At 39.8% G+C, this 17,590-nt stretch overlaps 1 protein-coding gene across 8 annotated transcripts in view; it reads right to left on the bottom strand.

The window, feature by feature from the left end:
- KHDRBS2 (KH RNA binding domain containing, signal transduction associated 2) overlaps positions 1-17,590 on the bottom strand; it is a 753,630-nt gene that overhangs the window by 649,920 nt on the left and 86,120 nt on the right. For 6 of the 8 annotated variants that reach the window (XR_012801185.1, XR_012801184.1, XR_012801181.1 and 3 more), the window contains exon 2: positions 12,158-12,229. The exons of the other annotated variants lie outside the window; for them this stretch is intronic. Coding sequence is in view for 1 of the 6 variants with exons in the window: in XM_075598111.1 (XP_075454226.1) it covers positions 12,158-12,229 (72 nt within the window). In the remaining 5 variants the exon portion in view is untranslated. The remainder of the gene's footprint in view (positions 1-12,157; positions 12,230-17,590) is intronic. 8 annotated transcript variants of the gene reach the window in all.

The following is a 17,590-nucleotide window of genomic DNA, read 5'->3' as shown; positions in this document are numbered from 1 at the left end:
TTCAATAGAAAAAATCTCCACTCAAACCTTTAAAAAGGGAACTGTTTCTGAGTTCCTCAGTGTAAATAATTTTCTTCCAAAAGATCAGGGACAGCACCTTAAAGAAGAAAAAAATGAGAACAAGCAATAATGCACTAATGTAAAAACACGTTTGCTGTAGGAACTGGTAATGTCTTATACAGTGACTACTCCCATTTTACAAGTTCAATTAAGGCATGTCACATTGTAAGTATAAACACTTTAGTTTTTCCTTGGACACATACAATTGTATTAAAATCGGCACTATCGTGTCTCTCCTTTTCTCCTGAGATCCTCCCCTTCCACCTGGATCAATAAGGAGTCACTTCATTTGTTTGACATGCCTAAATTTATCTTGTAAAATGTGAGTAGTCATTCTACAAGACTTTGCCACTTCCTGCAGCTAACATGGTTTTACGTTATTGCGCTATTGTTTGTTCTGTTTTCTCCCCTTCTATATGGTATTGAAAGAGTCTCCCCCACTCATTGTTTTGTGGAAGACAGGGTTAAACTCTTTCACTGTAGAGAATTCTATAGGATCTACATGTTGAGAAAGTTGACCCCTTTAGGACTTAACACAGATTGAGATTTAAGGCATTTTTTACAATTGATCTGTATGATTGATGGCAACTGTGGATTGTTATAATGGGTTAAAATAATGACTGCTCATGAATTATATATATTATATAGTCACTGATGAAATCCGCCTGTTTGGCGCTCATTGCCTGTACCTAATAGCGTCCTGTGAGTAGCGCTTCAGTTTTACTCTACCGGTTCGGCTTATCCTGAGTCTTTTCGTCCACACATTTTATTATTTTATAGTTGTATTAAACTAACTTTTTACTTTCAGCTTTGCTTTTGTGTGTTTTGTCAGTCTTGTTTGTATTGGTTTGTAAGTCTATGTCTACATGATTTTTCTGTTAGCTGTGTTGCACTAAATTCTGTGTTTTTTTCTTTTCATGTCCCATTCCACACGGATGAAGTTACATCTGGTCACCCTAAGATTGAAAGATTGCTAAGCCATCACTGTTGGGACTTGAACTATTCCACCTGGAATTCCAGGATTATTACCTAATTGGACTTTTTAGGCGCCGGTATCTCTCTTTTTTTTTTTCTGTATCGTCTTTGTCAAATTCTGTTTTTGTATTAACCGCTGATTTTTTTTAGATAAATGAATTAATTACTATATTAAATGTAATCAGGGGATTCCACTGTTTTGTGTATATTGATGGGTTTATTGATGATATGCTAAGCACATACCTGTTTTTAATTCATAATCATTGTGATAGTATAAGTAAGAGACATTTAGGGCCTCATTCAGAGAGGGTTGCTAAAAATTATCGCCAGGGCATTTAAAATGACGGCTTTTTGGGTGTTGCTATCACGGTATTCAGAAAGCCTCGATTACCCTTGATAGCAAAATTCCCAAAACGGGCGAGTTGCTGCAAGCGAGAGCATCGAGCCTCTGAAAAGGCCTAAACCGTCACTAAACCCAAGATGGCCGGTATCACAAGGTATTTCAGCCAATCAGAGAGTGGAATTGGTTCCCAAGATCTGATTGGCTGAAATACCATGTGACGCCAGCTTCGTGATGTCATCTTAAAGGCAAATGAAGCACAGCCATTCTGATTGGCTGGCATCATTCCCTTTAAGTGACTTCATGTAAAAAAATAAAAATAAAGTCTGAACATGGTTTTAACAGCCAATCAGGTGGCTGTTAACCATTTGGAGGCTTAATGTGATGTCACAAGCCCTATTTAAGGCCGTGACGCCTCATTTGAGCCCAAGAAGACGACGAGACAACATCGGTTGGGATTTACCATGGGGCTTTTTGGATTGACCGTTGAATATAGAAGATAAAGAAGATCAGGAAATGGTGACAGATGAAGATAGAAGAAGGTGATTAAAGAAAGAAAACAGAAGATTGGGGTACATGATCCGGATCTTCATGGCGGATGGCATCGGATGCTGTTAGAGGGCTTCAAGGTACGTGAGCTTCCTGTTACCCCGGGAGTTGGAGGGCCACTGCTTATAATGGTAAGTAATATATTGAATGTTTGTAATGTCTCTTTTCACAGGTTTATTCATTGGATGTGTTTTTTTAATTTTTTGGGGGGAGGCACATTGACTGATAATATATTAATCTGTACCACTTTAGGGTACAGATTAATACATTATTATGACAATATTTGGGGGGCATTTCTGGCTTGGTATTGCTGTTGCTTTTTTTCATTTCAGTTTATTATGTGGATGTGATTGTTTGTTTTTTCATGCTTAATTGTAATAAAATGTCTGCGATTGGTGTTCGTTTTTAGTTAATGTTGTATTATGTTAGCTAATGCGTTTTATGGTTATTTCAGATATTGTTAGAATTTCTTTCTTTCTATTTTACTGTTTAAATTCATTAATGTTGTAGTAATTAATTGTTTTGCTTGGTTAGTGTTACTATTCATTTTGAGTTGTTTTAGGAATTAATTGTTTTGATTGGTTAATGGTTTAATTAATTCATTGTTGATGTTGTTATTGCTTGTATTGATTGGATTAGCTGGCTACTGTTTTTATTTAGTGAAGTGTGTTTTTTTTAGTTTAGTTATGTTTTATTATTGTGTGTCTTGTGCATTAATGTATCGTAATTAGGGTGCCCATTGAGTGCTATAGAGGCTTATCATGCCCATGTTATTATTATATGGGTATGATGTACCACTATACTACTCAATGGGTACCGGGTGGGTATAGTCAGTCCGGGGTGGGTGCTTAGGCTTCACGGATGGGTGAAGGGGGTATTAGCCCTAAAGATGGGTGTCTAGACCTTGCAGGTGGTAGAGGTTGGGTTAACCCCTTTATTACCTAACCGCTAAGTTAATGAAGGGGTTAAGTCCCCCGCAACCCCCCGCGCAAGGCCTAAACAGCCACTAAGGGCCAAATTCCCCCTTCATCCACCCTCGCTAGCCACAGTAAGCCTGGCATGGGTGTTTAACCTATTCATTGCCTTAGTGGTTAGCCGCTAAGGTAATGAAGTTGCTGTAAATGCATTTTTCCTGCATCGGATGCATGCCGGGGGGCTCCGGAGCTGCTATTAATGGCTATCATCTCCGGAGACCCCCGGCATCAATCCGAGGCAGGAAAAGGGCCTTATTTTTTCTAAGTCCTGACACATCGCAGCTCATCGAGGCATCTCCCCACCAATTTACCTACATTTTGAGGTTAATTTGATTTGGGGAGAGGATCACCTTTTAGGGCTGCGATAGGCCGCAACAGCCGACTCGCGGGTATCTGAATCGGTCAAGTTTATGATCCTTCTGAAAATGGTCGATAAGCGTCTGATCGCCGCTCAATTGGCGATTTTCTTTGGATCATAAAATTTGGCGGCGATACAGGCCGTTATCGAGCACTTATCGAGGCTTACTGAATACGAGTAGCCATTTTGGTTGATAAGTGCTCGATAAGGGCCTTATCGAGGCTTTCTGAATGAGGCCCTTAGACTTTGTAGTTGCTCCATGAGACAGCACTTGTGGGAGTGAAATGCCTAGGAGAATTTGTACTTGTCTTCTATGAGTTGTTAAATAAATTATTTTTTTACTGAGAATGGCCTATATGGAGCTGTGTTATGCCGAGATACTGTATACCTTTTGAATTTTCCATCTCATTAAAACATGGACTAGCAGCACCCACCACTATGATTTACCAACCTGGGATCTAACAGGAAAAAAAGGTGGAAAAAACAACAACATGGGGTAAAGGGAAGGGAAGAGACATAAACATTGTGTTACAAGGTCATTGAAGTGGAAAAAAAGTAGGAGGGAGGGTTGGGACATGGAAGAGGGGACAGTCATTTATTGTGCAAGCGTGGAATAAAAATATAGAACAAATAGGAGCCAGCCAAAATTTTTAGGAGCCAGAGCTTAGTCAAAAATAAAAATCCACGCCCCCTATCGGCTCTATGTGTCAGTGTGTGCCACAGATACTCACACTATAAGTTACACAATGACGGACACACACACACTGATAGAAAGACACACTCACAGAGACACAGACACATTGACAGACACACAGACACACTCACTGAAAGACGCATACACACTCACTCAGGGGCACACATACATTCACACTGACAGACAGATACACAAACACACCCTGACAGACACAAATACACTCACACTGACAGAAAGACACACACTGACAGGCACAAATACACTCACACACACACACACACCCACACCCACACACTCTACCAGACACAAACACATATTCCCAGATACACATATACTCTCTCCAACAAACACACACTCACACTGAAACACACACACTAACTGAGAGACAAACATACACTCAGACTGACAGACATGCACACTCACACACTCACACTGATACACACACTCACTGACAGACACACACACTGACAGATACACACACACAGACACAACCTTAAACACACTCCCAGAAAGACACACACACACACACACACACACACACACACACACACACACACACACACACACACACACACACACACTGACAGAGACACACATACTTGCAGACGGAGACACATACACTGTTACACTCACACACACAAACACTGAATCATACACATGCTGACACACACACATGCTGACAGACACACACCACTTGCAGACAGAGACACATACACACACTGAATCATACACATGCTGACACGCACACACACACACACACACACACACACACACACACACACACACACACACACACACACACACACACACACACACACACACACACACACACACACACACACACACACACACACACACACACATACTGACAGACACACACACACACACACACACACTGACAGACACATACTCATAATAATAACTATAATTATAATAAAGTATTACAGAAATTGAGTTTTCAATATATTAGATTTACAGTTACTTCACAAAATATAATAAATATATAAAAATGTATATACACTTACAGTATATATATTAAATATAAACAAAGATATGTGTAAATTAATAGAACAAATCTGATCCTGAAAATATACAAGAAAAAAATAATTTAAAAAAAAAAGAAAAGAGAATTGTCCTGGAAAAATAATCCAATTATTTCAGCATTATAATCCAGCTCAACATTTCTGTTGATGTCCAGTCACGGAACCAGGCTCTGTCATGGAAACATACATCAGTGTAGCCCCTCTGCACTTTACAGATAAATACCCTTTTTAATATACTGTACTGTACTCTGTACTCTATTATGGCACAATGTCTGAGCTGCATCTCTTCCTAGAAATCTCTGTACTACAGCACCTTTTGGACCATACTGTCAGGGCTGGCGAGAGGGGGTGACAGCCGGGGCTGTTGTCCCGGGCCCACTGGCTGGGGAGGGGGGCCAGCCGGCTGACGCTGCAAATTTCCCCTGACCTCTGGCCAGGCCCTGCTGCCGGTCGCGGCTGGGCCCTGGATCTGTCCCACACCGCCAAGCTTCCACTGCCGGCACTCCATGGGGCTCTGATGTCAGCATGCCGGAAGTAAGCTTGGCCCAGCTTCTGGCACCGCGCACTGACACCAGAGTTCCGACGTGCACCGACAGTGGAATCTTGGTGGCATGGGACAGAGAGAGGAAATGTCCTGTAGGCAGCTGAGTCATGGCCCCATCGTGACCGGCAGCAGGGCCATGCCAGAGGTCGGGGGAAATTTGAAACACCAGCCAGGCCCCCCCAGCCAGAGTATCCCCGCAGACACCGGGCCTGGCTTGACCCAAGGCAAGTCTGTATTTTTATATGTATTAGGGGTCTTGGGGAGATTTTTATATGCATTGGGGGCCTTTTTACTTTATGATTATTGGTATGTTACATTTAATAATATCTTTTTTCTTAATTTGATTTGCCTTATTATATAATTTTTATTTTGTAGCCCTATTTCCATTACCTTAGATTTTTGTGTCATATTTTGGCCTAATTTAGTTTCATCGATGGTCATTTTCTGCATGTATTTCTCTTTAAGAGACATCATATTTTTCTTCCCACTAATCAACCTATTAGGATTTAATCAGTCCTATAAAGGTTCATCATATTCCCTAGAATTCACCCTTGAAGAAGTCGGTGCAACAGCTGATGAAAAACGTAGGTTCACGTCATCCATGTCTGACAGCTGACTGTGAAAGGAGTGCCTAATAGCATGTGAGGAGTGGAGAGCAATTATCTCAGTTATATTGGCGGAACAAAGTGGAAGGCTGCATTTGTCTGTCTGTCTGGCTGAGTCTGAGTCTGACATCAAGCAGAGACACGAGTCAATATTCAACTTGAACGAATACAGCTGTCTTGTGTGAGGGGGTAATCCAGGAAATGGAACAGCGTCTCCAGTGTTACCCGGATCAGCATCGAATGTTCATCTCCAACGTGATTTTATTGGTGTGCTGACGGAGGGACGCGGAGACCCCTGTGGTCATCGCGGTTACATCAATTGGTGAGACCGTTCCCTACCCCTTGCCTATGTCTATGCTTACCCCCTATTTCTATCTACAGAGGTCAATTATCAGCCTGATATTTCCATGTTTGCATCCGCAATCTATCATCTAACAGGTTAATTACATTTCCCCATTTGTTGCTCCAGTCATTTGCTACCTATCGAGTGACAATTCCTCCCACATCTCACTGCCTCCTACATTTGCGCTATTGGACATTTTTTGGTTTCATTTCCCTCCGTTTTTATTTTCAAGAGTACTATTGTTTTTTATTGTTATATATTGTGTTTATTGTGTCTATTGGCATCATTGTGTTTGTTTAAATCTGTTCAGTCACCTAGCCTTCCTTGCTTAATTAATAAATTTACCTGTTTTTATTGCTACACAGGATTGCGCCTTTTTTCTTTTTGATATATATATATATATATATATATATATATAGTTATATGTATATATATATATGTGTGTATATATATATATATATATATATATATATATATATATATATATATTATATAGTTATAAAACTTTCAACCACAAAATACATACAAAAAAATCCCCACCCCAAAAAATATATACAACCTCCCCCACCCCACCAAATACATACAAAAAAAACCACCTACCCAATACAGATAAAAAATATATATAACCATATATATATATATATATATATATATATATATATATATATATATATTTTCGGGGGTGGGGATTTTTTTGTATGTATTTTGTGGTTGAAAGTTTTTTTGCATTGGGGGGTGGGAAGGTTTTTTTTTGGGGGGGGGGGGGGTGGGCCTGGTCAGAACTGTAGTCCTGGGCCCCGGGAAATCTGTATGTATATTGTACATGTTTCTTTTAGGCTTTGCAATACTCCTTTGCAGTATCTTTCCCAGCAGGCTCTCCACTGCACCTGGCGCAGTGTTTCATTTCTCCAGTAATCTATGCACTTTCCCTGGAGTACAGTATGATCAGTTTACAGCATGCTCTGTACCGGCCTTGGAACTGAGTTTTCATCTCCTTCCAGCAGGCTCTACACTACACTTGGGATAGCATATGTTTACAACTCCACACTATCACTGGAGCAACATATCATTCCAACATGCTTTGCAGACGTTGTTGCACCTGTTATCACATGACAATGTGTTACTGCTGCCTCGAATTGTCTCTTGTGATTTACCATGGCTCAACTTAAAGCAGTAATACTACAGTCCCCCTTTGTGTGCTTATTTTTATATGTAAAGCATGACAATGAATAATTATACATTCTTACCTAATCTGGCAATCGTTTGGTGCTCCTGTTATAAATCTGTAAAAATCCTGATTGTGTGACTAACATAATGGCCACGTTCTTACTATGTGCCACAGTCTGTGAAATATTGCAGCTGATACGTACAGTACGTAACATTATATTACAAAGTTTAGCACATTATTGCTACAGCTTTCAGAGTAATAGACAGTCTGCTGTTTGGACACAGCAACAGATCCAAAAAGAAATAGTCCTCTTTGGCGCTGGAATCCTGGTGTCTGATGTCATTTTTTTTCTCCAATGGATATATGGGAAAAGAGATAACAACAATACACATGCTTCAGTACATTGTAGAACACTATATACTTTTAAACACCTTAATGTGTATTTGCCACAAAGTGATGTGACCTTATCAGATCTCCCAAGATGTGAACCCTAGGATATCTTACACAGGGGAATACAGAGTACATCTGTAGGAATATTATATATTCGCCAGTAGAACTTATATCCAATTGGTGCTTATTACACAGTGGCGTCATGACGTCACACACTGCGACTTTCACCGCGGATGCCGGCAGCTCTCAGCAGACCTGATCGCAATACCGACAGAGCCTCCTCAAGCTGCGCACTCACTACGCCTGCCATACCAGGATCGTGTCCCCATAGTGCAAGCTCAGATACGTTTTCTGAGAGTCTTCTCTCCCTCTTTTCTGTCCTCTCCCCACCCCTCTCCCCCCTGTGTGCCGTAGTGGTATGTTATTGAGGGCCAGATTGGGGGAGTACACGATAATGCTGCACTGTTCCCCCCACAGGGTCAGTAAATATTGGTATGTAGGGATTTACCATTTTCATCTCCTGTCCCTGTGTGTAGTTACTGACGCTCAGGGTCAGCTTATGTGGGGTTCTCCTAATTGGCTTATTTAGCTACACATCTAAGTGTTTTGACCACTTACCTGAGTGGCAAACACTGCAAGCATGCACCTGTGTGTTATTTAGTCAGTGTATGGGCTCACAATTTCCTTACACTGTTGTTCATCACACCACATTGTTGCCCGCATTTGTTATTACTTTTACAGTATATTACATATTGATGTGAGGCTCTACATGTTAGGTGTTATTCATTCAATTACACACTAGTGCCTATTGTGAGTGCTATGACCTTTTAGCGATCCAGTGACGTCATTTACCAGAAGCAGCCCAAATAGCCATGTTACATTAGGCATTTGGGAATCTGTGCTTCTGGTTTCTCACTGTGCTGATGTTTTAGTCTCATTTGGACTACATTTGGCAATCCGCCAAACAGAGACCCCCTACGGGGTATCAGCACTTAAACATTTTCAGTTTACTTTACTCACTACATTTACTGGTACCATCTTATTTTAATAGTATTTCCTTAATAAAGTATTTTAATAAACACTATTTACATTACTACTTGGTCCAGACTCTCTTCTTTGTACTGCAAATTTAGTAGGGTACTCTCTCTCCCTCAGAGCTTGAGTGCATTATATAGGGCCTTATCTGTATGAACAGTGTCTTTGCTTCATACAGTGTTCTTGTGTCTGACAATTATCTCATTGCCCTATTGCACCAGCCTGTTTCTTTGCCCCTCTTGGTTATATTAGGTCGAGCGGGTGCATTTCCTTTTGCCTCCCTTATTACATAGTGGAAACACACCCTGGTCGTGGTGGAAAATTGATGATAGAAAAACTCAACTTGTAGCTTAATGATATCTTCAGCATAAATTATACTGAATGAAGAGATCTTGGCATCCTGATCCATATGAAAAAGAAATGGATAGTAATCATAGAACAATAATGTGTGAAAAATGCTTTACTTAAAAAACTCTTAAAAACAATTGGAAATACACTCACGAATTCCCTCTTAAAATCACGCAGTATGAACATTTAGGCCTTCACCAGCCCCTTTATTCCAGTTCTTTATGGAGGAAACCTCAGGCAAAATGGATTAGATTAAGACCGGGGACATCAATCCTTCATAAAGAACCGGAATAAAGGGGCTGGTGACGGCCTAAATGTTCACACTGTGCGATTTTAAGAGGGAATTCGTGAGTGTACTTCCAATTTTTGAACAGGCCTTCAAATCTTCAGGGCTGCAGGATACTGGACTATCTAGTTAATCGGTATCATATCATACATAGTTGCATTACTGTAGGAAAGTCTTTTTTTGAGCGCTAGAGTTGTGTTTTAATTTGATTTTTACAGCAACAGATCTGTTTGTGATACTTTGTTTCCAAAGCTCAGAGATCAAAAAGGTGTGTGTCAACAAATGTTTCAAAACAGGAAGTGGATATGACTGTCTAAATCAGGGGTGCACAAACTGTGGGGCGTGCGATTTTCGGGTGGGGGGCACGACAGTTATAGAGGTCCCGCGCTCTCCCCCAGGCATTTAAATTAAATGCCAGGGGACCACGAGAGGCTTCTATAACACACTTCCCTTCCAACGATGCGTCGTCATTGTTACCCGGTGTCAAATGATGCAGTGGTGTCACATGACATCACGTTTCCATGGAACGTGACGTCACATGACCCCACGCGTCATTTGACACTGGGGCCGAGCAGGGGGTGCGTGAGGAGCCGAGGAGAGCAGGCAGGGGTGCGTACGGGGAAACGTTTGCACACCCCTGGTCAAAATGGTTTCTGTAGCAACCTATGATTAGTACATTAAAAAATTCATTAAAAATTGCATTGAGTTTTTAAAAAAATGCAGACAGGATTATCTAATACTGCAGTACTGATTTATTTGAAAAATATATATAGGATTTTTTTATGTTTTGCTCCTTTAGAAAAATGTAGATGTGCATTTCTACACTGAACCATTTGTGAACTAAACTGTGGTGCTTAGTGCCTTACCAAGCAATAATGGATGCAATAAGATCTGCAACTTCTAAATGTACCCCTTGTCTTCATGGATCCATGCTCTGAAAAAGGAACTTACATCAGTGTAACCCCTGTGTATTTGCATACAAATACAATTTTTTGATATACCTTTCTCTGCACTCTATTAAAAAGCAAAACGTTAAATCTTACATTTTTTTTAATACATTAATGTTGTAGTATTAGATGATACCTACTGTATTTTTTGTATTATTATTCAACTCTTAATGCCATTTTTAATGTTTTAAAGCATCCTTTGATTTCTGTAGCAGGTTTTAGCACACCTCCCAAGCAGTGCAAGATCTTTGTAACACTTTCCTGTTTGTGATAATTTATTGCCAAATTTCCCAGCAGTTTGTTCTGTAAACTGTAACAATAGATAATATTACTTTAGTAATATAAGGATACATTGTAGCTGCTGAGTTACACTCACTGAAGCAGCCATTATTTTGGGCACACAATCAGGATTTTTACACATTTATAAAAGGTGCGCCAAACGATTGGCAGCTTAGGTAAGAATGTAAAATGATACATTGCCCCTGCTTTACATATACAAATAATAATAATAATAATAATAAAAAAGGGCAAACGCATTATTGCTGCTTTAAGATACATAATCCAACACCTTCTAATATGTATATAACGAAACAACTCCACGTTATCCTCTGATATAAATGTGATAAAGTCAAAGAAGAGGGATTTAAACTGACACTTATGTAGCTCCATAATTTATATGAGTGTGGCTATTCATTTCATCTACATGAGTCGCTGCACAATAGATATGCTACTGAAAAATCTGTGTCATATACTTTGGCATTTGTGCTCTCCATATTTTCAGCTGTTCAATTTTTTAGATCCTGTTGATTTTTATGGCCCATCTCTGCATTCTAACTCAAGATTGGGTGAACGGTAGTTTAAAAAACTCATGCTGAGGCCACTTTCAAAGAATCACCCTTGGCTGATAGTCCTTCTGGAGAATCATGTTTTCAGCGCACAAAACTTGAAGCTACAGGCTCTTTCTTATTCATTATTAGAAGGTTCCTAAGTTGTTTTATTACATCGCATCATTTTGCCAAAGGAATAATTAATAGATCATGGATTTCTTCTGATGCCTAGTACAAAGTCCACCACTGGCTTGCATTCATTTGTTCCAAATATAAATAAGTATATTTATTTATTTACTTGGTTGTACAGCATTTGGATAAAGTCCAACCCATACACATCCCCTGTATTTGATTATATGTGATTGTACTGTTTTTCTTTTTCTCTGCTCGACATTATTGATTGATTGTAAAGTCCTATTGAACATTCATTTTGAAAACATTGTTGAAGCAAAAAAGTCGAAAAATAAGTTTTAATGAATAATTTTAGCTATAATTATTTAGGGGAATCCTTGAGATAGTCAAAGCGCAAACAGAAACATATGTGGTATGTTATTTTATTAAATTGTAAAACAATTTTGGCTTTAATTTGCATAAATTAAGTTGCACATAATCATTCATCCAAAGAATAAATGAAAATAGTAACAGGACAATATAACTTTAAAACCTATTACCTGTACATATTCCTCTTTTTGCAACTAAGGAATCCAGTAGTCCTCCATGTTCCTTTGTTTGATGTTTGAGATCTAAACAAAAGGTACAATGATTTGTCGATTGCATGGAGTAATTATAAAATATACTGTAATGGGTACAGAAACTATATAACTAACAATATATAGGTTGCATATATCGGCATATAGCATGCAAATAAATAATCACTTCTGCCACACATGTAGATAATACAAATCTATACCAAATACTTGCTGCTTCTAGAGAAGATCACAGTATGTGTTGATCAGGGATACAATCTGGAAAACAACGTTTGGGAAAGTACACTGACCCACAACAAATTCAAAGCCTATTGGGAAAAAAAAAATTGTCCCATGAATAGTGTAGTGATGTGGGAAAAGATGCTGCCCTTGGCACAGCACAGATACCGATGAAAAGAGATATTGTCCCAAGGGTACTGCAGAGTCTGTTGGTTATGAGGTGCTACCTTGGGGTAGTGCACAGCTTGTTTAAAAGATGCTGGACCATGAGATGTGAAAAGACTGCTAAGAAGAGATGCTGCTTCGGGGCAGTGTAGAGCCTGATGGGAAGAGGTGATAACCTAGGAACAATATAGAGCTTAATTGAAAGAGAGACTGCCTGAGGTTAGCACAGGACTTCAAAAAAATTATGTTCTGCTCCTCAAAGGTAGCGCTGCTGAGAAAGGATGCTAACCAAAGGGTAGCACAGAGGCTAATGGGGAGAGATGCTATTATGTCGAGGCTGATGGGAAGAGGTTATACACCAGGGGTAGTAGAGAGCTGGAGAAGAAAGACATTATACCCTTGCCTTTTGTTGTATACATTAGGTCAAGGGTATGCAAACTTTTGCTCCTGCGCCCCCCTGTCTCATGTCCCCCGGTGCTCGCACACCCCCCCCCTTCGCTAAGTACAGCATCAAATGATGTGCGGGGTCATGTGAAATCACGTGACCCGCAGCCGGCTGAATCTCATTAAGTTGAAGTTGCAGAGGTCTCACACGATCCCCCAGCATTTAATTTTAATGCCTTGGGGAAGAGAGAGGGGCCTCTGCAACCGCCCGCACTCCCCCTGGGGGGCATGCCCCCCAATTTGCGTACCCCTGCATTAGGTCACAAAATCCAGTAGCAATACAAATGATTCAAATATATATATACAATGTAGTGGGTTTGGGTTTTGAGCTTACTAAGACTGTGTATTTCTAAATATAAATTGGAAACAATTTTGGGAGGTCTTGTGACCCCCTTCTCCTTAGTTTAAGCTTGACCATCCCACTTAATCAGTGGGTCCTGGAACACACATGTAAATGAATAGCTGATTAAGGGATCTCTTCTCTCCACGTGAGGGGTGGATCCCTTGCAGCTGCAATAGGCATTGGATGTAAATATATGGGGGGTGGGGGATTTGCACTGTTTTTTTGTTAGATTTTTCTTACTTTAGTTATTAAAAAATGTTCCAGATGTGTGCAGTGGTGAAAACAGGAGAGTTTTAGGTAAAACAAATGTAGGTTTTTATTTTGCAGAGACTGGGGGCCTTCTTCTGAGGACTTCAGTCTCTGCCTATGCCTCTTCCTTCTAAAGGTCAGTAATGGTTTTGTCAGATTTGCTCTGCTTCTCGTAAATGGTAGTAATAGGAGTGTTTGCTGTATCTAGATCCATTGTCATGTCCTCTAACTCACTACGCAAGCGACGCTTTGAAATCTCCCAAATTGCATACTGAAGGAGAGCTGAAAATAGATACCTCTGTAGCTTGGCGTTGGCATCTTGGTCCTTTTCCAATTGTTCATGGATGGGATAACAGTCGTGCCTGGAACTTTGCAGGATTTTTATGTTCATGTCGTGGGATCATCACTCATTTGTTCCTGGTCTGCTTCCCTGGTATGGCTTGTTGAGAAATTCTTACTGTCCGAGATGAATAAACAGCTCTTCAGGATAAACAACTTTTGAGTTTGGCCCTCCGAAGATTCCACCATTCCCGGGACAAATCCACCAGTCGATCTAGGGTGCCGAACATCTCAGCTCCCTTCCGATATCGCCGGGTTATCTCCGAATGTTTTTGCAACTTCCCCAGTAAGCTGAGAACTGCTTTTCTTTTTCTTCCTTCTTTTCTTTATTTTTGTAGGTACTAAGTCATCAACATTACAGAGATCCCACTCATTGGTTGAAACTTCCAAAGTTTCCCTCCACCCACCATGCTTTGCTTGCAGTTGCACTCGCTGGCAGAAATATACGTGTTCAGCTGGTCCTGCTCTTGCTGTCGCCATTCAAATTCACCATCGTAGGGACATGACTCGTTCAGCTGAGGCTCACCACACCCGAAACATACATACAGACATTTTCCTGCTGCATCTCGTTCTCACTGTGCAGGCTGTACTTCAGCAAACCACCAGATAAACTTTTTTGAGAATTTTCACTCCTGCTGCTCAGCCATTTTTGTAAATATAAAACTTTTTTCCCACGTACACCAGATGGAGAAGACTGTATTCCCAGAATCAGTACCTTGTGTCTCTGCCTGGATTTGTAGCTCTCTATTTCTGTCACCTATGCATGTGTTTCTTCCATCTTACTTCTGTTGCGGGAATTGTTGCAAAACCACCCCAAAAAAAAATCGCTAATGGTCTCTGGGGCACTTTTGAAATCCAATGGCCACCTCTCATCCCACTTCCCACACCATATGTAGGTGGTGAAAACAGGAGGTGAAAACAGGAGACAGTTTTAGGAAAAATAAATGTAGGTTTTTATTTGCCAAAATGCCATTAACAAAAACATAGGCTTTTCCTCAGCCCAGATACAACAAAAACAGGGTAGCAAAATAAAGGTTAGGGCTTTCCTAGGCCAAAAGTCAATTTCCTAGCGTATTGAAGTCCATATAGGCCTGGTGTACTAAGGAGGCAAGGAAACGCATGTGATTTCTGAACGCAGAGCAGAGAGAGACTCAAACGGCAGGAAAATTGATGCTTTTAAGCCCTCCTAACGAGCCAGGTGAAACATGGTTAATTGCCGCAGCCTGCTCTTAGGCGGAAATTAACTCACTGTTGGACTCAACAGCTACACATCTGTTTCCCTGCATAGCTATTAGACAAGGAAACTACCCAGTCACAGGGCACTTCTCGTTCATAACCAGTTTTAACTGTTCTGTAGCTCATACATAGCACATATAAAGCTTCTTACATTTGAACCCTTTAGGTACTGCATATACCTCATGCGTTTGGCTATAATATTTTGTGTCCCTTTCTCTCTATACAGTGGAAGAAATGCATGCGACAGTATAATATTGGTATTGTAGGACCTATTGAAATGGGTCTACTATAATGTGGTTCCAGGCTTAAAATATTTTTACCAATTTATTGAACTAAATAACCAATATTTATGAAGACAAATACAGGTAAATTATTTAGTACATTACTATGTATTTTATCATGTTGGATGTAGCATTGGGGCTCTTGTCATTTGCTATTTATAGATGAACTTGGGTCACCCTCACATTGCTGCACCTGACAACAGGTTTAACCAGCAATCATTATCTCATTTTTCAGTAATAAATCACCAAATAAATGTCTGCTTGACTTGGTGATGAACAGATTTGAGTGCGACAGACTATTTTTCTTCAGTGATTACTTTAGTGGGATTGAGGATTCTCCCACATTATCTCCAGGTGAGCACCAGATTACTCAAGACAGTTTTCACTTCAGAGTTAGTATATATACCCTCTATACAGAACATTAATTGTGTGCAATAATTCAAGCCATGTCTGTATACAGAGCTGAAATTATACACAATTTATAATTAGCAAGATTCAATTGTGAAATGTTTCTTCACTGATGATCTTTCAATCAAGGTTTTGGTATTTGAGGTGCAAAGGGTCAGATTCAATAAAGCCTGAAGAGTGTCCTATGGTGAATTTCATTACTAAATAAATGTGAGAACCACTTCACTATATTTAATATTGAAATGATCTCAGCAAAGAGGCAGTAAAAAGTGAGTACAGTGGCTATATGAGCTTTAATCGCAAAAGTAAGTATGTGCACCGTATTCAATAAGCCCTGTAGAGTGGTTATCACTGGGCCACTTGACATTTTTATCTCAAATTGTCTTCACTTCACTTACTTTGATGAATTGATCTGTGAAGCTGTCAAGATTAGTAATTTTCTATATTTAAAGAACTGAAGAACTATTTGAAAATCTACTATGTATTTGCAGAACCTCTATGAACATAACAATACTATTTCAGTAGTAAGGCTTATATTTGAAAAATGTACTAACAGATTTATTTGTATGTATGTGTGTGTGTGTGTGTGTGTGTGTGTATATATATATATATATATATATATATATATATATATATATATATATATATATATATACAGTGTTCGACAAACCTATACATTTGCTCGCCCCGGGCGAGTGGATTTAACCCCAGGGGGAGTAAATATTGGCCCAAGCAGCACACGTTTGGTACTAGGTGGTGAGTAGATTTTTTTGTGTGGCGAGTAGATTTTTTGGTGATTTGTCAACCACTGTATATATATATATATATATATATATATATATATATATATATATATATATATATATATATAAATAAAGAATATACATTACCATCCGAGGACTGATAAAGTAGAGACAGCACATAGTAGGAAGATGATAAAAGGTTATATTAACTTAAACAGCATCACAGATAACTGACATTTCGGCCCCACAGAGAGGTCTTTTTCAAGGGGATGTGCATATATATATATATATATATATATATATATATATAAATATATATATATATATATATATATATATATATATATATATATAGCCTAGCCTACAGCTGCTATTTCTTTTCCTGGGCCCTACCAGTTTAAGACCTGTTAGGTGCAGGCAGTGGATGGGATAATTCCTTCATAAAGGCCTTGTGTGCTTTTGCAGCCTTGGATTCATTAGATGTATCCAAGGGCGGGCCTTAGCAACAGCCAAAGAGTGCCAGCCTGAGGGGTGGGTACTGATTGGACCACACATTGGATGTGAGGGCCTATCAGTATCCAGATCTGATTTGTTATGAGTCAGAGTTACAGTCACACCCCAGGCTATAAATACTGGCACTTTCCTAAAGTGGGCCTCTCTGTCTCTCTTCCCCCCCCTGTGGAGTGAGCACTATCTACCCTCCATCTCACTAAGGGATGTGAGGAGGAGTCCAGAAGGCCTGGTCTGGGCCTCAAGCCTTAACCAGAGTGTCTTCAATAGGGGAAGCTGGGAGAAGAATGCACCTGCTTTGTACATCTGCTCTGATTGCAATAAAAACAATGGAACCATCACCAGTGTGTTTCAATGTCTTGCTGCTGAAAGAAATGTGTCAGTATGGGTCATCCTGCTGCTATCCAGAGGATCGATGCTGACTGGAGGCGCTGCACCAAAGAACTAAGGTAACCTTTAA

The sequence above is a fragment of the Ascaphus truei genome, chromosome 4 (genome assembly GCF_040206685.1).
Source record: "Ascaphus truei isolate aAscTru1 chromosome 4, aAscTru1.hap1, whole genome shotgun sequence".
NCBI lineage: Eukaryota > Metazoa > Chordata > Amphibia > Anura > Ascaphidae > Ascaphus > Ascaphus truei.
Note: the sequence above shows the minus strand (reverse complement) of the source record. Positions and strands in the feature narration are given on the sequence as shown.